This window comes from Dermacentor albipictus, chromosome 2 (genome assembly GCF_038994185.2).
Source record: "Dermacentor albipictus isolate Rhodes 1998 colony chromosome 2, USDA_Dalb.pri_finalv2, whole genome shotgun sequence".
Taxonomy (NCBI): Eukaryota; Metazoa; Arthropoda; class Arachnida; order Ixodida; family Ixodidae; genus Dermacentor; species Dermacentor albipictus.
In genome coordinates, this window is record NC_091822.1 from 15,765,310 (window position 1) to 15,787,413 (window position 22,104).

A 22,104-nucleotide genomic window follows, 5' to 3' on the forward strand; every position below is an offset into this window, starting at 1 on the left:
ACTTACGGTCCGGCTACTGGCAGATATCCGCCGACGACATGGACCGAGAGAAGACTGCATTTATTACCCCTGACGGCCTTTATCAGTCTAAGGTGATGCCTTTCGGTCTCTGTAACGCGCCCGCCACCTTCGAAGGAATGATGGACTCTTTGCCTCAGGGGTTCAAGTGGTCCACCTGTTTGTGCTATCTGGACGACGTCATCGTTTATTCACCCACATTTGACAATCATCTAGACGGTCATTCAGCGATTCTTGACGTATTCCGCCGCACCGGTCTCCAGTTGAACTCGTCAAAATGTCACTTAGCTCGCTGCCAAATCACCGTCCTTGGACACCTCGTGGACGCCAGAGGCGTGCGACCTGATCCGGACAATATTTATTTATTTATTTATTTATTTATTTATTTATTTATACATATACTGCTGCGCAATTTGCGCTATAGCAGGAGTGGGTTAAGAAAAGGTACAGAAAATGCATGGGAGTATACAGCGGTGAACACAAGTGAACACTTTTAAAGAGCACTGATGAAAGAAAAATACACAAGTTATACAAATGCTGCCAGGCATGGGTGAGCACAATTATGCATCTGAGATGGCGGTTGCGAAAAAATTCGCGCCGTTACGAACCTTCCTGTTCCGAACCTTCCATTTCCGACGCTTTGTGAAGGATATTGCGACCATCGCCCGTCCCCTTACCGAGCTCTTGAATAAAGATGCCCTATTTTCTTGGGGACCTGACCATGCCGCGTCTTTTTCGCAGCTCACTTCTTTCCTTACCACACCTCCAATTCTGGCCCGTTTTGACCCATCTGCTTCAACGGAAGTTCGAACTGATGCCAGTGGTCACGTCATACGAGCAGTGTAAGCACAACGCCGGCGTGGACATGATCGCGCTATAGACTATGCCAGCCGACTTATATCACCTCCCGAGTGCAATTATTCAATCACAGAACGCGAGTGCCTCGCTCTTGTGTGGGCTGTTGCCAAGTTTCGTCCATACTTGTGCGGACGCCCCTTCTGTGTCATCACTGATCACCACGCGCTCTCCTGGCTATCCTCGCTCAAGGACCCCACTGGACGACTCGCTCGCTGGGCGTTACGCCTGCAAGAATATACCTTCTCCGTGGTACACAAGACGGCACGCTTGCACCAGGATGCCGATTGCTTGTCCCGCTACCCCGGCGACGGCCCGTCTGATACGGACACCATCGCTTGCGTTTTCTGTGTCCCAGTTGCTTGAAATCGGCAACGAGCAACGCCGCGATCCTTCATTACGAGCCCTCATCGACCATCTGGCGTCAACACCTGGTGACACCTCTCTCCGGATGTTTCTCCTTAAGGAAGGGACACTATACCACCGCCATCTCGATCCACACGGCCATGACCTTCTGCTCATAATTCCATCACACCTGCGTTCGACTGTCCTCCAACAACTTCACGACGCACCCGTGGCTGGACACTTGGGCGTCTCGCGCACATACGACCGTGTACGCCGTCGATTCTTTTGGCCGGGTCTCGCCCGCTCCGTGCGGCGCTGCGTTGCTGCTTGTGAGCCCTGTCAGCGCCGGAAGAAGCACTCCACACCTCCAGCTGTATGTCTTCAGCCGATGGACATCCCACCGGAACCCTTATTCCGTGTTGGTCTAGACCTTCTTGGACCGTTTCCTCTCTCGGGCTCCGGAAATAAATGGGTCGCCATCGCTACTACGCGGTACTCAATCACCAGAACCCTCCCGACAAGTTGTGCTACTGACGTTGCTGACTTTCTGCTCCATGACTTCATTTTAGTGCACGGTGCCCCGCGCCAAAAACTCACTGACCGTGGCCGCAGCTTTCTGTCGGCAGTCGTCGAGGACGTCCTCCGCTCCTGCTCGACTAAGCACAAGTTCAGCACGTCCTGCCACCCACAGACCAACGGCCTCACGAAGCGCCTCAACCGGACCCTCACCGACATGCTATCCAGGTACGTCGCGACCGACCACCACGACTGGGATCTTCACTTACCATATGTTACGTTCGCGTATAATTCATCGCGTCACTACACTGCCGGCTATTCACCATTCTATCTCCTATATGGCCGAGAACCCGCGTTGCCCTTAGACACTTTGTTGCCCTCGGCCACAGGTTCAGCCACTGAATACACCCGCGACGCGATCGCACACGCCAACCACGCGCGCCAGCTCGCCCGCACGCTTCTCGAGGCCTCACAGGAGCATCAGAGACGCCTCTATGATTGCCACCATCGCGACGTGCACTTTACTCCGGATTCTCTGGTACCCCATTCAACGTGTGGGCCTTCCCGAAAAGCTGCTGTCGCGCTACACTGGCCCATACCGTGTGGTGCAATAAGTGACCGATGTCAGGTATGAAGTCATCCCCGCCAACCTCTCAGCGTCATCTTCGGCTGCAAGTGACATCGTTCACGTGGCGAGAGTAAAGCCATACCACACACCTTTCCCCGCGTATGTGTAGATTAAGCACCGCGACGGTGCTTCTACTGCCGGGGGTGATGCTACGGAACAGCCACCACGGTGTGGCTGCAGGGAGTAGAAAGAAGACGACGTGGCCACCGCTTGATATAGCGTCGCCATCCTTGCCACCGTTTGTCTACGTGTAATTATATTGTAAATAGACTTGTACATCAGCTACACGTAACAATACAATTCGTAAAAGAGGGAGAGATGCAAAAATTTACGGCTCGACGCCAGTGATAACGGCAGTTTACAATTCATCGTGCTGATGGTGGCGGTCCTTATTCGAGAATATAAATCATATGGAATTGGTTTTTATCCTTTACACTACATACGTTATACCAATTAAGGTCCCAAACTGCTGCAGAGAGTTCTAGTTCCGATCGTATAAGTCTTTTGTAGACCATGCCCTTCAGGCACTCTGCGGCAGTTGAGAAAACACGTCGCACGTAGCCGAATGATCTATTAGCGCTGCTTATTACGTGTGCAATATATGTATTCTACGTAACGTCCGATGTGATATGAGCATCCAGATCTGTATAGGATAAAAGCGAATCTAGAGGAACGTTATTGATGTAATAAATTGGTAAAATGTTAGTACATCAAGGTGCACGCGTCCACTTGCATTTGCTTATGTTTAATAGCAGGGATAGCATTAAGCTCAGATTGGCGAATTGCTGTATCATGGTTACTAGTTACTCCTCGAAATATAAAAGTCATCAGCAAAAAAAATCAATATCGGATAAAATACAAGAAGGCAACTCGTTAGTTTATATTAGAAATAATAGTTGTCCAAGGACAAACCCTTCCGGTACTTCCGGTTGGAAGGGATTGAAGGGAGAGTCTGTTACCAGAAAATAACTGAAAACGACTGTACAGTAAACGCTACAGACAAGTAAGTAGTTGGGGGTCAAGATTAAGCAGCTCTAATTTATACATTAGCATCTTATGAGATACATTATTAAGCGTTTAAAAATAATCATATGCAATCCGCAAGAGAAGAACGATCAAGAATGGCATGTAGCTGATGTTTCAATGATTTAGGCTGTGTATCACAAGGGTAATATATTTCGTAAACCAGGTTGAGAGTTAGAAAAAGCCATTCGAGAAAGTTAGCGATATCAGAAAACAGCATATGTTTGTGAAGCCTGTATGGCATGCTAGTCAGGGAAATAGGACGATAGTTAAATGGGGACTGCCTGTTGACTGTTTTATGAAGTGTCGTGACCTTTCTTACCTTCATTCCGCATGTAGAGAAGTGGTGTCAAGTGACTCAGAAAATCTAGGTTGGTATAATGTAAATGAGTGTGCATGCGAGCAGCACTCGTTGCGCTATGCCTCATGTGCAACTTTTCTTCGCTCCACAGATTTTGCTCATGCTGGCCCTTGTTTCACCTTCTGCGCCTATCCACATCTGCCCTACCGTGGGCGTATGTGTCGATGCTGTCCAAGATCGTCAAGAGCGCGTCACCCACACGTGTGGTCTCCATAATCTTCCGTCCTTCCTGGATGTACCGCTAGACCAACACCGCATCGTTTGCGGGACGACGTCCCCGGCTGAATTACCACCCTTTCACAGCCCCTTCAAAAGCAGCTTTCTGATGAAGTATTACTTCAGTGGACATGCGTGCAGCACTCGTTGCACTATGCCTCATGCGCAACTATCCTTCGCTGCACAGATTTTGTTGATGCTGTCCCTCGTTTCACCTTCTGCGTCCATCCACACCTACCCTACCGTGGGCGTATGCGTCGATGCTGTCCAAGATCTTCAAGAGCCCGTAACCCGCACGTGTGGTCTCCATAATTTTCCGTCCTTCCTGGATGTACCGTGAGACGGACACCACATCGTTTCTGGGACGACGTCACCGGCTGATTAACTGCCCTTTCTCAGGCCCTTCAAACGCGGCTTGGTGATGAAGTACTCCTTCAGGGGACATGCGAGCAGCTCTCGTTGCGCAATGTCTCATGCGGAACTTTTCGTCGCTCCACAGGTGTGTAACAATTTGACCCTCTATGCCTTAGCAGCTCCCATGCCCACTTGTTTTATACGCTACTGTGTGTGATTGTCTCGACGTGGCGCTGTTGCTGCAATGCGGTGATGTCACGGAAAAGCCGGAGCCTCCAACGGTGCAGAGGTCGGCTGAAGATGACTCTGCCTCGAGTAGTCTTCCCGAATCCCAGTCTGATTAGATGAGTACCGTCTTATTATTACTTTAAGACAAAAAAGACGACAATCGAGCTTACTAAAGGTCAGTCCAAGTTGAAATCAGTTATGAAGGATGTGAAAACCAGCCAAAACGCAATGGAAGCCAAGCTAATCAATATTTTCCGCCTTCTTGAATCACTTGAAAATAAATTTCAAGCACTAGACACATTTTTCAATGATTTCGCCGTAATACAAGAAAGCACTCAGCAGTTGAAAAAGCAGCAGGGCACCATAGTCGCACGCTTAGACGACTTGGAAGACCGATCAAGGCGGAATAACTTGGTTTTTTACAGCATACTCGACTCCCATGAGTCACGGCTGCAAACTGAACAGAAAACTCTCGATACCCTGTCGTCAGCGATGACAAATGCCTTGCCACCAAACTCAGCTGAACGGGCGCATCGAATGGGGACTTTTTCGTCCGGTTATAATGAAATTATCGAACTTTAAACTTAAGGAGAGCATACTTTCGTCGCGCAACCAGTTTAACGGTAGTAACATTTCAGTATCCGAGGACTTCTCACCTGCGACAAGGCTCGGTCAAAAAAAAGCTTCTCAAATTTGTTAAAAACCAGCCTAATTTTCCCTGATTTAAACGACGTTTTAACAAGATTTTTGTTGATAAAGAATGTGTCATGTGTGATCCAACAAGTGACAGCGTTAAGTGAGTTAAAAGTTCTGTTCCAGATCACGCAAGCGTACCTGACGATTTGCGTCATCATCCTACTACACAGCAATGCGCGAAGGGCAATGGCGTATCTTTAACACTACAAGCCTCCGTGCTTGTCGCAAACGCTAGAAGTGTGCTTCGCAATCGCAAGGAACTTGAATTGCGTATCGATAACTGTAATGCTGGTATTGTTGCATTAATGCTAGTGTGGAAGATTGTGAGATATTTGTGAGCCTCATCAGCAAGATTGTGAAATCTTCGACTTGTCTCGATTTGGTATCTTCCGCTGCGATCACACTGCTCGCAAAGGCGGAGGCGTCCTACTCGCTATTTCAAAGTCCCTGCAATGCCATGAAGTCCACGTTCACTGTACCCTGGAAGTTGTGTGCGCGTGAGTTTATATCCCTTACTGTAAAATTACGATCGTTGTTTGCTACCACGCTCCATCCTACACATCCACTTTCACCGCTGAGCTTCACGACGTGCTTAACACCCTTACTTTGCGGCATCCTCCGAACCCATTATATTATTGTGGGCATTCAACTCTTGCAACCTATGATGGACTACTGAACCTCCGCACTGTTATCCCTGTCCTCACAAAGTAAAGACTTTCTTGATCTCTGCTCTGTGTCTTCCCTAACACAATTAGTGTTAGAACCAACTAGGATCTCAGAAAGCACTGCTAACCTCCTTGACTTAATCTTATGCTCTCATCCTGACATAGTTACGAATGTTTCATGCTTACTGGGCTTAAGCGATCCACGTGGATCTTTCTTTCAACATATCTCCTGGGATAAAGCCAATTGTTGCAAAAAATAATTTACCACTATGACAGGGAAACTGACGCTATTAATATTAAACTAGCTAATTTTCTTGACCCTTCCCTAAGTCAACTTGACCGCATGGTTGATGAGAACTGGACCGTTCTTAAAAATAGAATAAATGAGCTCATCGACAAGTTTATTCCGTGAAGTGTAATATCCTGCAATATTAAGAAACCCTGGTTCAACTCCAAGGTAAAAAGGCTTCCCAACCGAAAAAAACGACTGTATCGAATAGCGAATAAAAGTTCACTGGCGTCGAAGTGGGACGCTTATAAGGAGGTGAACAGTACTTGCACAGAAGCTGTAAAACTTGCCAAAAAGGCATTCCAAGTACACACTTTGCCCAAAATGCTTGGGAATGACCCTAAAAATTTTTGGCGTGTTATTAACCCTTCCAAAAATAATTAGGTCATGCTGATTGATTCCAGTGATTCACTGGTACCTGAAGATGTATGTTCCCATATTCTTAATTTTGTGTTCTGTAACAGCTTTGTCGTATGACCCTGTGCTTCCAACTCTTGAGTGTTGCAATTACCCATCTATGGACATCCTTATATTTGAACCTCTTGGGGTCGAAAATATAATTAAAGATCTGAAGTTGTTATCAAGTCCCGCTACTGATTTGGTTAACGCGAAATTTCTGAAAAATACTATTGTTTGTCAACTGCTCTTTCAAAGATTTTTCAGCAATGCTTAGATACCCATCAGCTACCTACAGATTGGAAGGTCGCCAAGGTGGCCCCACTTCACAAGTCTAGTAGCAAACATTCGCCCGTCAACTACCGCCTCATTTCCCTCACCAGTATTCCTTGCACGGTTCTTGAACATATTTTGTACTCACATTTAGCAGAGCACTTGGACAAAAATTCATTTTCCACAAAAGCACAACTTGGTTTCCCGAAAAACTTCTCTTGTGAAACTCAACTTCTTCCTTTTACTCACAGCCTTCATCTTATTCTCGACAAAGGTTTAGCCACAGACCTTGTTTTCTTTGATTTTGCCAAGTCTTTCGACAAAGTGTGTCATAATTTGCTTCTATTGAAAGTTAGTAAACGTAATCTTGATCCTAACCTGTTTGCATGCCTTGAACATTTTCTCCTTAATCGGTCACAGTATATTGTGTCAAACAGTATGTTCCCATTTGATCCCGTAGACTCTGGTGTGCCCCAAGTTACAGGCCCTCTTCTTTTCTTAGTTTACATTACCAATTTACAGAATGACGTTTTTTCTCATATTTACCTCTTTGCAGGTGGCCGTGTTATCCTACGTGAAATCTCGGACAAATCTGATAAATTCTTACAAGACGATATAAACGCTATATCTAACTGGCGTGACGTACGGTTAAAGCAACTTAACGTAAATAAATGCAAATGTATGCTTGTAACTCGCAGCAATACTCCTCCGCCAAACTATTACCTTAATGATACTCACCTAGAGGTCGTGATCTCCTATACATACCTAGGCGTCCACATAACATCGTTACTTTGCTGATTGTTGTACATCGATAAGCTAATTAACAACATTAACCGCATGCTAGGTTATATAACCAAAGTTTTTCTTCTGCTCCTACATCAGTAAAATTATCCTACACAAAACGCTTATTAAAAGTGAAAGGGAGTACGCCTCGTCCATCTGGGAATCGCACCTCGAAGCCCCTATTCAATCACTTGAACCAATCCGAAACAATGCCGCGCATTTCATTCATAGCAATTACAACCACACATCAAGCGTAACTGCCTGGAAAAACTCCTTGTTACTTGCTCCTCTCTCAGCCCGGTGTAAATGCTTTCGCCTCGCTTTATTTCATAAACTATATTTCCACAATTCCTACCCGCGCGATAACCTTATATTATTTCCTACGTACTTTCCTCTCGCATTGACCATAGCCACAAGGTTGGAATGATTCAATGCCGCAACAGAGCCTGTAACGAATCATCTATTCCTAGGACCTCTCAGTAATGGAACCTCCTTCTTGGCGCAGTTGTCGCAATCAAGGACAACTCAAGGTTTCGTTCGGACTTATCAGACATCACTCCTGGATATAATTAACTAATAAATTTTGCTGTGATAACTAACCCTTTTTTGCTGCTTTGTTATTGTGTATGTTTCTTACCCACTCCCCTCTTTAATACTTCAGTCTTGAGGGTGCAATCAAATAAAACAACGAATGCTCGTTCTTTTCAGAAACTTCAGCCCAACAACGTCACAAAATAGGGAAGATGAAAGTCATACTTTATTAAGTTCCGTACGCCACATAGATCCAAAATAATAGGGGACATTGAACAGTGATTATGGCAGTGAGTGCCCGCCGTGGTGGCGTAGTGCCTTTGGTGTTGCGCTGCTAAGCGCGAGGTCAGGGGATCAAATCCCGGCCGCGGTGACCGCATTTTCATGGGAGCAAAATGCAAGAACACCAGTGTACTGCGCATTAGGTGAACGGTAAAGAACCCCATATAGTCAAAATTAACCTAGAGTCCCTCACTATGGCATGCCTCATCATATCGAAGTTATGACACGCAAAACCCAAGACATTTTTCCCATGTAAACTGCCGCTATTTTACAAAGGAACAAATTTCCCAATTTTCCAATCTTTCTGAATCATATGATGTTCTAGAAACTGCGAACGAAGCCTACGAAGGGTCATGGATCAGTAGGTTAAACCTTTTTTAAAGAACCATATGTTTACGCTACCTACATCAAGACAATAGTGGTTTATATTATTGATTAGGCTGCTTATTCCGGCAGAACCTATAATGAGAGGATCCATAGGAAAAATAATGTATGCTGCCATTTGGCGAAGAAAAATGGGTTCGGCAGTAACATAAGCGTTAAGTACATAGCATCCCTAGAGACATGGCAGGCAGTGGTTTGTTTACTGTCACTGTTTCCCAATAGTTGAATTTTTCCAGTTGTTTCATATTGCGAGGGACAGAAGTGTTGTCCGAAAAGAAAATATGCTTAGCAAGTGAGAGAGCATGCATGAACTCGCTTGTTGTAGCACGATATGCTTCTCAAGGTGTAGGAGCTGGTGATAACGTGACCTTTGTTATTGCGCCAGCGTTTCAACATATTGCACGTTAGATTATATTAAGCTTTCGGACAAAATATCTTGGTTTTCATGCGTTTTCATTTGTGTCGTCGTGCCTTTATTTTATGCGCGCGTTCACTCTATACGTGAGGTGCTGAGGTCGCCGGATCGAATCCCGGCCGTGGCGCCCGCATTTCGATGGGGGCGAAGCACGAAAACACCCGTGTACTTAGATTTAGGCACACGTCAAAGAACCCCAAGTGGTGTAAATTTCCGGAGTCCTCCACTACGGCGTGCATCATAATCAGAAAGTGGTTTCGGCACGTAAAACCCCATAATTAAGTTTTATACGCGAGGTGGATTTTGTGGCTCCCAACTGGTATCTGCCGCGCATGCCTGGCTTCGGATGGCTGTCACGCAAGCCATTGTTTTATGTCTTCTCGTCTTTTTTTTGAATAATCGTTTATGTCATACCGTGTGTGTCGTAAACCTTATTTATTCATACTTGTTTCTGTTTGGGCTGCTCTACGTGAAGTGGGCCACCCACGCAAAGTGTATGTCGCATATAGCCGAAATTGATCCATGTCTCGGAATGAAAACTACAGTCTGAAGAAACGTGTTTTGGGCAATACGGTGTATCGTTGCATTGTTTGAATGCTGATCGCATTGTCATCCACACTCATCGCGAGATTGTTCGTGTCACACTTGCGGGCGTAGTCCTTCGAAAGCCAACTTCAGTCACCATCTCGCTGCATGCCTAAAACAATTCAGCGAGAGCGAGCAGCCCCCGTAGCGTCGCTTTCTCTTTCGTTATTGTGATTACGTGCATGGCGCGTAGTGACGCATCCCCGCGTGCAGACGATCCCGTGGTGCGGAGGAAGAAAGTGTACAGCGAGACGTACTGCGGCAGCGAAGCGTACGCCCCGCCCGAAGTGCTGCAGGGCATCCCCTACCAGCCCAAGAAGGCGGACATGTGGAGCCTCGGCGTCGTGCTCTACGTTATGATGACCGCTGCGCTGCCCTTCGAAGACGGAAACATCGTGCGACAGGTGCGCGGGTGAGCGTACATGCACCGGTGTATAGCACTGTGCGATAGTGACGCGCTGAGTAATGAAACTCGCTATGCATTAGAAACTTCGACCGAAGGAGCACAGCATGGAGCTGAAAACAAAATCGGCACATCGGCACGTGTGGGACATAGAATGTTTTCCAAAGGGCTGCAGGGCAGTGGAACAACGTTGTAGTGACTCACAGGTAAGAGTTCACCCAAACCGAAAAAATTGCGCAGTTGACTTAAGTATTCAAGGCGAGGAAAGTCTGCGATTGCTTTCACTTTTAGGGAAGGAGACCAACGTCAGTGCTCTTTACAAGGTAGCCCAGTAACTTCAGAGATAGGTCGCCAAGTTTACATTTCTCAGCGTTTACAGTGGCCACATGTTCGACGAAATGTGCGATAACGAGGCCTAGATGGTGAACGTGTTCAGTTTAAGGTGAGCTAGTGACCAGGACGTCATAAATATCAGCAAAAAAGTATGCAGAAACTTCACTGGAGTTGTCTAAGTATGCGTAAGCATACCCCGAAATTTCAAGTTGGCTCATCCCGAAATTTAGGTTGGCCCTCCTCGAAATTTCAAGTTGGCCCACCCCAAATTTTCAAGTTAGCCCACCCACAAGCTTAAAGTTGGTCCACCCCGTAAATTTCAAGTGGCTCTTAACTCTAAATTTTATGCTGTTCCCCAAAGTTTAGTTGGCCCAACCTCAAATTTAAGCTGGCCAATCCCTCATTTCAAGCTGGCCCACCCTCAAGTTTCAGTCCACCCACCCTTACTATAGGCTTCGCCGTGCATTTTCTATGGAGCCCCATGTATCATGATGTGTATGCATAAATTTGATCCTACGGCTAGTGTTTCTGATGAATTTTTTTGTTTCAATTGTTCCTTGTCGCTTATAAAATTTCTAGTTATCTACATTACCACTCTCCATAACAATATAGATATCTTAACTTGTCAAATTACGCAGTTTCCTTCACATACAATACATTACACATTTCCCGCGGCAGACAAATCTTCCTGGTCTACTCGCCAAAGAATGCTTACACACTAATACAATGGAGGCCATGAAGGATCACGTCAATACTGTGCGCAACGTTTTCCCTAGCATTATGGCAGCTAAAAGGCATCAGAGTGAACTCAACCTCTCGAAAGTGCGTGGAGATAGTGGTAGGACGCCGGCAACGACAACATGAGCAGTGCAAGCCGCCAAGGGGTGAACATGCTGAGCACTGGCTGTGTAGGGGGACAGTCCAGAAAAGGGCATCGTGACTTTTCCGAAGTAAGGGGCCAAACTAAGCGTTCATAACACATACGGTGACTTCAGTGACCTCGAGTAAAGATGCGCAAACACCGTCAATAAGCACTTCGATTACGTTCGAGGGACGGCGGTGATGATTTTCATATTTAGACGTTACCGCAGTCCTTGCCTCTTGAACTGCGACGATTAGTTTTCCTGGTTCCGAGTTACGAGGCGAGGTCGCATCGGCGACAGTGAGGGACGGCGTGGAGAAGGTGAACTGCGGGAAGTTGCAGTCGCGTTCAATGTCAGCGATTAAGCCGGCGGGGGTCGATTCAACTGGCTTGTCACAGGTAGTGCGATTCTAGGCGGCTGCACACGATTGTGATGTGATGAGCGCTAGCCTACGTAGACGTTTAAAGAAGGTCGTGACATCAGCAGCTGCCCGAGTGCTTCGTGTGGCCGACGGCGGCGTGCTGGTTGTTCTTGGAATGTGTTCTGTGCGTTTAATTATAGCCGGCCGCCCTACTTCTATTCTCTTTGCAGTGATCGACAACTGCCCTCACGTTATCCTTGGATTGTACATTTTATCCACTCATTCCACTCTCATCGACAGTGAGACTGGCGTTCTTCAGTTATAACTGCCTCAACTCACCGATGCTCCGAGTACCGCCCCGCGCTTGTGATCGCTGCAAGATGTGCGTCTGTCTCCCGAGGCAGTTACTTACGTCACTTTGACCGCCCAACCACAGGTTCCTGACGATCAATGTGTGCTTCACCCCATCAGTGACGTGCTGTTGAACCTGAACGTTGCTGTTCCGCATATGTTGGCCACGGTTACAAATAACGACGTCGTTCTACTGCTTCTTGATTTCAGCCTGTGCTCTCAAGTACTTCCGGCCGGCACGTTCTTGGCCAGCGTTTCTAGTGGTTGCGAATTTGCAATGGAGATTCTGAATGCGGAGAGTGGCTTATTAGCGTCAATTGCAGCTGACAGCTCTGGTTCCTTAACGGATGACTCCGCGAAAATGATTGCACCTGATCTCACCTCTGCACAAGCCATGGACATACGACTCCTGCTTGAATAGTACAATGACATCTTTGATTTCGGTGACAGGCCATTAGGCCAAACATCAGTTGTTCACCACCATATAAACACTGGAGATACCAATCCTATTTATCGGCGTCCCTATGGTGTATCGCATGCTGAACGTCAAATCACCCAATTAGAAGTAGACAAAATGCTCCGCAAAAGGCTCATCCAGCCATCAGCCAGCTCTTTGGCTTCGCCTGTCGTCCTTGTGAAAAAAAGATGGTACCTGGGGTTTTGCGCTGATTATCGCCACTTAAACAATGTCACGCGAAAAGACGTCTACCCACTACCACGCATCAATGACGCCTTGGACTGCTTGCGCGGAGCTAAATACTTGTTGTCCATCGATCTTCGATCCGGCTACTGGCAGATTTAAGTTGATGAAATGGACCACGAGAAGAAGGCCTCCATCACGCCGGATGGCTTATATCAGTTATATCATGCCCTTTGGCCTATTCAGTGCTCCTGCGATATTTGAACATACCATGGGCTCTCTTCTGAGTGGTACAAATGGACCACCTGTCTTTGTTACCTTGATGACGTTAGTTTTTTCTCCTACTTTCGGCAGCGACGTGACCCGACTCCCTGCAATTCTTGCGGTCTTCCGAAAAGCCGGCCTTCAACTGGACTCCACGAAGTGCCAATTCGGGCGCCGTAAGATCACCGTGTTGGGACACCTCATTGACGCATCCGGTGTCCGACCAGATCCAGAAAAAGTTCGCGCCGTATGCAGTTTCCCTCCGCCAGGTTCTGCCTCTGACCTACGCTGCTTCATCAGCCAGTGTTCTTACTTTCACCGTTTAGTCAAAAACTTCGCCGACATTGCTCCGCCTTTGACAGATCTACTAAAGAACACGCCATCCTCATGGGGCCCGAAGCAGGATCACGCTTTCGCCGCTCTCATCGGGTTTCTGACCACCCCTCCCATACTTTCCCACTTTGATCCGTCTGCACCGACCAAAGTCCACACTGACGCAAGCAGCTATGGCATCTGCGCTGTTCTCGCCCAACACCAGAATTGTACCGAGTGCGTGATAGCTTACGCCAACCGCCTGCTGTCACCTGCAGAGAGAAATTACTTGACTTGATATTGGCTTGACATTAGTTTGGGCTGTCGCCAAATTCCGGCCATATTTGTACGGCCGCACGTTTTTGGTCGTTACAGACCACCACGACCTCTACTGGCTGTCTTCCCTCCGGCACCCCACAGGACGGCTTGGTTGCTGGGCTATGCGGCTCCAGGAATTTTCATTTAGTGTCCATTACAAGACTGGTCACCTCAACAAGGACGCTGGCTGTCTCTCGCGTCACCCCGTTCATCCTCCTGATCCTGTTGCGCATGATCCGGTGACCTGCGCCATGGCTTTGACTGACGTGACCGACATGCACGCTGAACAACAATGCGACGCATCCTTACAGTCCATCCCCAGAGTGCAATCTGACAGCACCGACGGCACGTGCTGCATGTTCGTGCTGCACGACAGCATCCTGTAACTACTCAATATCAACCCTGACAGCCCTGAGTTGCTTCTTGTCCTTCCTCGTCATCTGCCACCCGTCGTTCTCGAACAACTTCACGATGCACCGACAGCGGGGCACATTGGACTTTTGAGTACATACGACCGCGTACGACGCCGGTTCTTTTGACCGCGTTCCTACCGCTTTGTGCGTCCTTATGTCGCAACTTCCAAATTGTGTCAGCGTGGGAAGAAACCTCCCCTGGCACCTGTCGAACGACTCCATCCTATTGAAGTTCCCTTTCAACCATTCTTTCGCCTAGGCTTTGACCTGCTTGGCTCTTTTCCGACAACGACTAGAGGGAACAAGTGCATCGCCGTCGCTACTGATTACGCAACACGCTACGCGATAAAAAAAGCGTTGCCGACTAGTTGCCCAACTGACGTCACCAATTTTATGCTTCACGACGTCATTCTCCAGCACGGTGCACCTCGACAGTTACTTACAGACTGCGGCAGCTCGTTCTTGTCTCGAGTTGTCGAGAACCTCCTGTCTTGTGCCACTGAGCACAAGCTGTCTACCACCTACCAACCACAAACGAACGGTCTTACGGAACGTCGCAACCGAACGATCACAGAGATGCCGTTGATGTACGTTTGCAACGATCATCGCGACTGGGACGCCACGCTGGCTTACGTGACGCTCGCGTATAACTCGTCCCGACATGACACCTCAGGATATTCACCCTTTTAACTCTTGTATGGTCGCGACCCCCACACTGCCGTTTGACACCATCCTCCCTTCTTTGTCACGTGTGGCAACTAAGTACGCTCGTGAAGTCATCGATCGCGCTTGCATGGCACGTCAAGTCGCCCAGTCTCATTTATTAGCCTTACATCATATACAGCAAGAGCGTTCCGACCACAGCCATCGCGATGTAGAGTTCGCACCAGGTTCTTGGGTGCCCCTATGGTCACCATATCGTCGGGTTGGCCTTTCCCAGAAGCTTCTCTTTCGCTACACAGGGCGTTATGAAGTCGTACGCCAAATTAACGACGTGAATTGCGAGATTTCGCCGCTACGCTTTGATGCATCCTTTAGTCAGCCGCCTGTCGACGTCGTGCACGTTTCGCGGCTGAAGCCATATTTCGCTCGCTATTCTTCGCCTGCCATGCGCCGAGACGGCGCATCACCACCCCGGGGTCCTGTTGCGGAAAAATGAGAGAAGAGAGAGGAACAAGAAGATCGGAGACGCTGGCTGCTGCGTGCTGTTGGTGGTCAGCCATCTTAGCTATTCTGACTCATCCTGTATATATATTGTAAATATAGTTTTTATATGCTGGAACATTCCCGTAACAATATTAACGCGACAGTGTTAAGGAGCTCGTGTCGCAGAAAAGCCGGTGTCGTTGGTGTCAGCGGCGTTGACCATGAGCGAAAATTCCCAGCAGGCAATTTATGAATAAAAACAACTTACAAGATGGGCTGCGCGGTAATCGAACCAGGGTCTCCGGAGTGTGAGGCGGAGACGCTACCACTCAGCCACGAGTTCGATCGCTCAAAGTGGGACAAGAATGCCTCTAGTAAATGCGGTTGTTGCCTTATAAACGTGCCGTAGAAAACTATACTCCTGTGTATATCGGTAATTATGAGCATGTAAATTACAGAAGTCGCAATTAAACGCGTAGCGAGGTACGTTTGCGCTACATGTCTTCTTCGCTTTCCTAAAACCCCTCAATCTCCCAAAGTAGCGCCATTCGCTTCCCTCCTCCTCCGCTCGGCGCGGCCTCGACGGTGGCGCCGCCGGTGGTGGGCCTGCCGTAGCAGACGACGGCTAACACGCTACGGGAGGAAATCCGCAGAAAAGTTCGTTCGAGCCGTGCGGAGCAGTTTTTTCAATCGAGATCTTTCTTCGTCAGTCGGTAACAGGCCTTTAGAATTTCGTCTTGGAATTGCGGAAGAAATAGAGAAAATTACCATTATTGAAGGAGTATTTAAGGCGTAAAGCGCGCGACGTTGAGAGTTCGGGTTGCTGAAACACGACGCAAGCACGCGGTGTACTCAAACACGCGCGTAATTACCAAAGTTTCAGGTGTTTACAGCGCGAAAATATGTGTACGTGGTTTCGTAGGGTCCATTCACGTACCTGCAGGACACTTTTGTTAGGTCGGCGCGTGAGAGATTCCGGCTGTGTGCGGTCAGCAATGCCTGGCAACAGGGCCGTTTTTTTTTTTTTCATTGCGGGGTACTTTGGTAATCGTGACGATATATCGCTTTTTTTTTACAAGTACTGCTCCAGGAGGGCACATGTAATGGCTAACGGAGGCATCTGAAGAGCACGTAACATTACACTAATGCAGGCGTCGCGGGGAGTGTTCGCATGCAAAATTGGCTGTCCGCGATCGTATACCCCCTTGGCATGCATGCACAGGCTTCGGCGAGCCCCATCCAGCCCTGGTTCTAGCTTTGGTGTTCCCGTTGCCGCTTTGGTGCCCTGGAGGCGCCGTCAATAATACGAAATAATGAGAAGTTGTTACAACTAGTAAATAAAATTTATTGAAGAAATACAATCGCGCCGAGGCGCCAACTTCTAAAGCAGCGCTATCGGGCGAGTATTATGAAACGCCAACGAGGAATTTACCGGCCCACGTACGACTCTGCGATCAAAGTGCACGTTAAACATCCCCAGGCGAGCTAGATAAAGTTAGCCGGAGCCATCCACTACGACCTGCATCCTAGCTTTAGTCGCTTCGGAACGTTAGAAACGTTAATCACCACAAACCAAATCAATACATGCGGGCGTACATTCGAAGCTAACACTGCATCGTAAGTCATAGTGAGCCTTGCAAAAGCGTCGAGAATGTGCTAACTTCTGGTGGAGCTCAAAACACACCCTGAATAATGTCGCTTTTATGTCACAGGCCAGCTGCAGATGCGTGCATTTCACCGCAAGACGAAAAAACATGAAACAAAGAGAGCACATTCGAAAAAAAAAGTCAAACAACGCGCTAAAAACCACACAGAGCGTGAACACACACTTTTTCGAAGCGGAAGGCGGGAACTAGGCTCAAAATAAGAGGTTGTGAGTAGCCGTGGCCCTTACTTCACTAAGCCGTGCGTTCTTTGCCACTTCCTCGAAGTCAGCCCACCCGATCCTGCGACTCCGCACTTCTTTTTGCGTAGCGCCCGCCGGACGGCAAAGCAAAAAACTTTTTGCCCTCACTGTGTCTGTTGCGGCAACCGAAGGCGCAGCAGCATGGCATCAAAATTATGTTCTCGGCCCTGTACATTCTATTACACTAACGCACTCCGTCAGTCCGCCTGCCGTACTTTCGTCGCGCAGGCCCCACAATGGAGGTCGGCGCGCGCTGGAAAGAAAAAATATACAAAAGCGTGGCGCCTGCTCCGCGCTGGAAAGAAAAAAATATACAAAAGGGCGGCGCCTGCTTCCACGTGACAAAGATTGGCCAATGGGGGAGCGGAGGAGGCTGGGGAGTCAGGAGGCGTGGAGGAGGACGCGCTAGGGTGAGCGGGGTGTCGGAAAGATCTAAGAATGGCGCTGCTTTTGAAAAATTGCGGGGCTTTATGCTTTCCGCACACACAGAACCATCTTGCGGAAAACATAGAAGACCCCCTCCTCTCAACGTACGGCGCTGCCCCGACAGGTGGCGTGCCACGCGCGCATTGGGGCTGTGCGGGACCGGTGCGAGGCGCGTCGCGGCCCCGACTCCCTCTCCCCTGACGACGCTTCGCCGTGCTATGGTGGCTAGAGGGGGAGGTGTCAGCATCGGCTGGGCTGCGCCGCGTACGGCGGTGCGGCATTTTTTCATGACAGCGACAGGTGGCGCGCTCGTCGTCTCCGAGATGCCTAGCGTGATGTGTTTGAGCAATCTCTCCGGCTCCAAGCGCGCGTCGTGAAGTCTGTGGTGAAGTTAGGTTCGCCTTCCCCGCTTTTGTTTGCTTGTCATAAGGAGTTCTGAGCAGCCTTCTTGACGCACGCCACTGGAAAAATTTGGTCCGTATGTAGAGTAGGCTGGATGATCTCCTGGATGTGGGCCACCTAAATGAAGTTCACGAGATGGTAAAGCATTGTGATGCGATGCGAGATCATCGTGAAATGGTGGGATCAAATAGCGACTCTCGCATACCTTACTGCGTTAGCGGGTATGTTACCAGGAAAATGCTAATGAGAAAGTGCGAAGAGTGTTTCCTAGCTGTTGCTTCAAGCGAAAGACTCGCGCTTGCTTCCGGAAGAGGTGCCTAACCAACCACATGGATAGAGGTGGCCTACTTTACCCATCTCAGGCACTAAAAGACTTTGTTGCTGCGATGGAAGATGCCTTCACGCATTGTTCCAGCTTTAACAAGTTGAAGGCTGACAGCATCATGGGCCTTATTTCCTGCCTGTCAATAAATAAGCTGGATATGGTTGGCTGTACGCAGCATAGCGTAGAAATCACCAACCAAGTGATACCGTTTTTTTGTCATCACGAGGTTGCACGTCCTTGTCGCAGGAGAGAACGCATCGAAGCAAGGGAAGCGAGAAAAAATGAAGTACCTCAAGTTGAGGCGCACAACATAACTGCATAACTGCAAAGTTTATATCAGCAAGACCAACTTGAAGCGTTTGTATATGTAAAACAGGAAGTGTTCACATCACATTGTATGCCTAGAAATATCTACATATCTGAACAGGATTTCCCACCCGAAAAATTATTGTTTGCACTGCACCTTGTTCACTGTTTCTGGGTATATACCTCCATAATATATTGGATTTGCGCTCCATTTCGTGGCATATTGTTTGTTTGAGAGCTGACAACCATGTATATAGAGTCGTGTGTATTATTCTATTAACAATAAATATTCCTTTCTAAGGCATTTTGGCATTATTTGAGTGGTACTAAATACGCGAACTTAGTTCTTTGCAGGTTTCTAATATTGGAAACCAAATTTTCCTTAACGCTTTCATTGTGCTGAGTTTTGACCATTGGTGCCTACAGTTCTACCTTTCATTGCAAAATTAAATAAACTTGAAATAATCATGGTTCACTCGAGCGGCCCGTTTTAACTAAGGCACGCACCAACCAGTAGACGATTAGGACAAGCGCCTGTAGCTCAAGACACTCATAAAGTCACGCCAGACAGAACTGCATACGGCACCCCATAATAGTTTCTTAAAATGTTAAAGCGGCACTGGCAAACTGCAAACAACCGCCTACTGCGGAAGCTTTCTGTTTGGTGCAATTATGAGTTTCACAAGTGTTGCACTGAGTGCGAATTAGCTAAAACGCGGTGATAAAATGACCAAAATTTAGTATATAGTACGTTAGGCCAGCTGCAGTGATAAAGTCGCCTAGCCTTTAAAATGATTTTCCGATGCGCCTATTGCGCCCCAAGAAGCCGCGGAGCGAGAAAACACTTCACAGCGGAACCAAATAACCGCAGCGGACCTTAGCCAGCGTACGGCAGGCATCTCGGAGTCGACAGCAGCGCCGCCGCATCGTCCTGAAAAAAAATTGGAGGATGCTTAAGCTTCGCCTTCAAGAGTGGAACGCGACAGCGTTCCCGTCGAACCGCCAATGGGTGTAAGACAATGGGCTACAGGGCAGCCATCACTTACGAGGCGCCCCGCATCGGACGCGGTGAGCGCCGAGCCATATGGTCGAGCAACGCGGCGTTCGGCGCAGCAACGAAACGTGCGCCTGAGCAAGCGGAACGAACCGAAGAACTCGGTATCTCGGAGGGGGAAATGATGCACGCCAGCCAAACGTCGTGATAGGCACGGGCAGAGAGATAGACAGATAGTGATCTAAAGAAAGGAAGGACGCTTGATTCTGCGGAGGGAGCAAGGCGAAGCGTTGTCAGGGGGAGAGAGTCCGGGCAACGACCCCCTCGCAACGGTCCTTCCACAGCTCCAATGCGCGCGTGGCGCGCCATCTGTTGGGGCAGCGCCGTACATGGAGAGGAGGGGTCTTCTGTGTTTGCCGCAATATGGCTCTGCGTGTGCGGAAAGCGCAGAAGAAATGTAGCGAAAACGCACTTCGCTACTCGTTTAATTGCGACATCTGTAAGTTCCGTGTTCATAATTACCGATATACACTGCAGTATAACTTTCCACGGCTCGTTTCGAAGGCAAAACCGCATTCACTAGAGGCGCGTTTGTACCGCTTGGAAGCAGCAAACTCATGGCTGAGTGGTAGCGTCTCCGTCTCACACTCCGGAGACCCTGGTTCGATTCCCACCCAGCCCATCTTGGAAGTTGCTTTATATTTATGAAGTGCCTGCCGTGATTTATCGCTCACGGTCAACGCCGCAGACGCCGACGCTAACACCCGACGCCGACGACACCGGCTTTTCTGCGACACGAGCTGCTTAACGCTGTCGCGTTAAAATGCTGCCTCTCCGGCGCTCCGATGCCGACACCTCCCCCTCTAGCCACCATAGCCGTGCTCCCACACGGGTTGCAGAATCAAGCGTCGTTGCTTTCTTTAGATTACTATCTATCTATCTCTCTGCCCGTGCCGATCACGACGTTTGGCTGGCGTAGATCGTTTCCCCCTCCTAGACACCGAGTTCTTTGGTTCGTGCCATTTGTCCAGGCGCACATTTCGTTGCCGTGCCGAACGCTGCGTTGCTCGACGCTCACCGCGTGAAAGGTGGGTGCAAATTCCGATGCGGGGTGCCTCGCAAGTGATCGCTGTGCCGTAGCGCATTGTCTTACACCCCTTGGCGGGTCCACGGGAACGCTGTCGCGTTCCACTCTTGAAGGCGAAGCTTAGGCGCCTTCCAATTTTTTTTTCGGAACAAATGCGCAAACACAAGCATTTTTGCCAAATTTCAAGACAACATATGCGAGAAACCACCCTTGTTTTGAAGAGAAGAACGCACGCGAAATGTTTAACATTTTCTGAGGAATCTCAACACTGCAACAGCAGATACTTGGCGCCATTACTGCGTCTCCTCAGGTTCGCCTCCAAATGAACCGCGTGATTCGTTTTCCCCGGTACCTGGACTCGACGCACGAGTACCGCAACCTGGTTCGCCTCTTGCTCGAGCCGGTGACGACGCTGCGAGCAACCATGGGCATGGTTGTCAAGCACCCTTGGCTCTTGCTCTATCCGGATCCGACGAACACGTAAGCTCTCTCTCATCAATGGATTATATACTCTGGTGCCTACACCGCCGTCGAGAGTTCATTCTTCATCGGCACATTTGAATGGGGCGAAGTACAGTAACGGACATGCACCCATGTGCGTTGGTAACAATTTCAGAGGGCAATAAACACACTCACCAGCACGCACGCACTCGCATATATAGGCAGCCAGAAGAGAACCCTCCGTTTCGCACTAGCGCTTGTATGAGACAAAGGGTCTCTTCCTGGGTGTCTCTGCGTAAGACTGCGTGTGTTCTCAAGTGTATTGTGTGTTCTCTTTGGCTCTCAAACTGTTACGAAGATAGATTACCAACTGACCTAGCTACAGGTTATTCTCACTATTCTGGTGCACTTACTACGACGAGTGCCGCCATGGTGAACAAATCCTTAGGGCCATGGTAACCACTAAATCGGGTAGATAATTGAGTGCGACACCTCGTGATACTGCCATTGTTTCGGCGAGGTTATGGTAGGAGACAATTCACAAAGACTCGTTTAACCACCTTAGCACAGCTCTGCCGCATTTCCTTCAGGCATCCCTGTCACTATATTGTTTCTCAATATTGACGAATACTCCATTACCAGTGATATGAGGGTTATGAGGAGGAGAATGGCGAGTACCCTGAACGGTCGTCCTCTGCATTGAATTTGCGATTATAGTTCCGAATTAACTTCATTCATGTAAATCATTCGCGGTGAGGTCGTCTATTTGCACTCTCAAAACTAAGTTCAGAGACCATTGGAGCAATCCTTGGACTTTTCAACTTTCGACTAATTTGAGTAGTTTTCTGCTAAGGCCAGCCCTCGCGCTCGGTGTACGGCTTCCGCTCAAGGGACTGACGCACTCAACTGCATATAAAGGTCACACGTCTACTCTACCAAAGGCCGGCAAGCCATAAGGGTGGCAGGACCT

At 48.5% G+C, this 22,104-nt stretch overlaps 1 protein-coding gene across 10 annotated transcripts in view; it reads left to right on the top strand.

Moving 5' to 3' along the window:
• Positions 1–22,104, top strand: part of LOC135910875 (testis-specific serine/threonine-protein kinase 1-like) — a 371,556-nt gene that overhangs the window by 201,008 nt on the left and 148,444 nt on the right. For 9 of the 10 annotated variants that reach the window (XR_010567145.2, XM_065442939.2, XM_065442944.2 and 6 more), the window contains 2 exons: positions 10,057–10,247; positions 21,004–21,173. Coding sequence is in view for 9 of the 10 variants with exons in the window: in XM_065442939.2 (XP_065299011.1) it covers positions 10,057–10,247; positions 21,004–21,173 (361 nt within the window). In the remaining variant the exon portion in view is untranslated. Of the gene's footprint in view, positions 1–10,056; positions 10,256–21,003; positions 21,174–22,104 lie in introns of all 10 variants that reach the window. The other variant, XM_065442940.2, reaches the window with a different exon arrangement.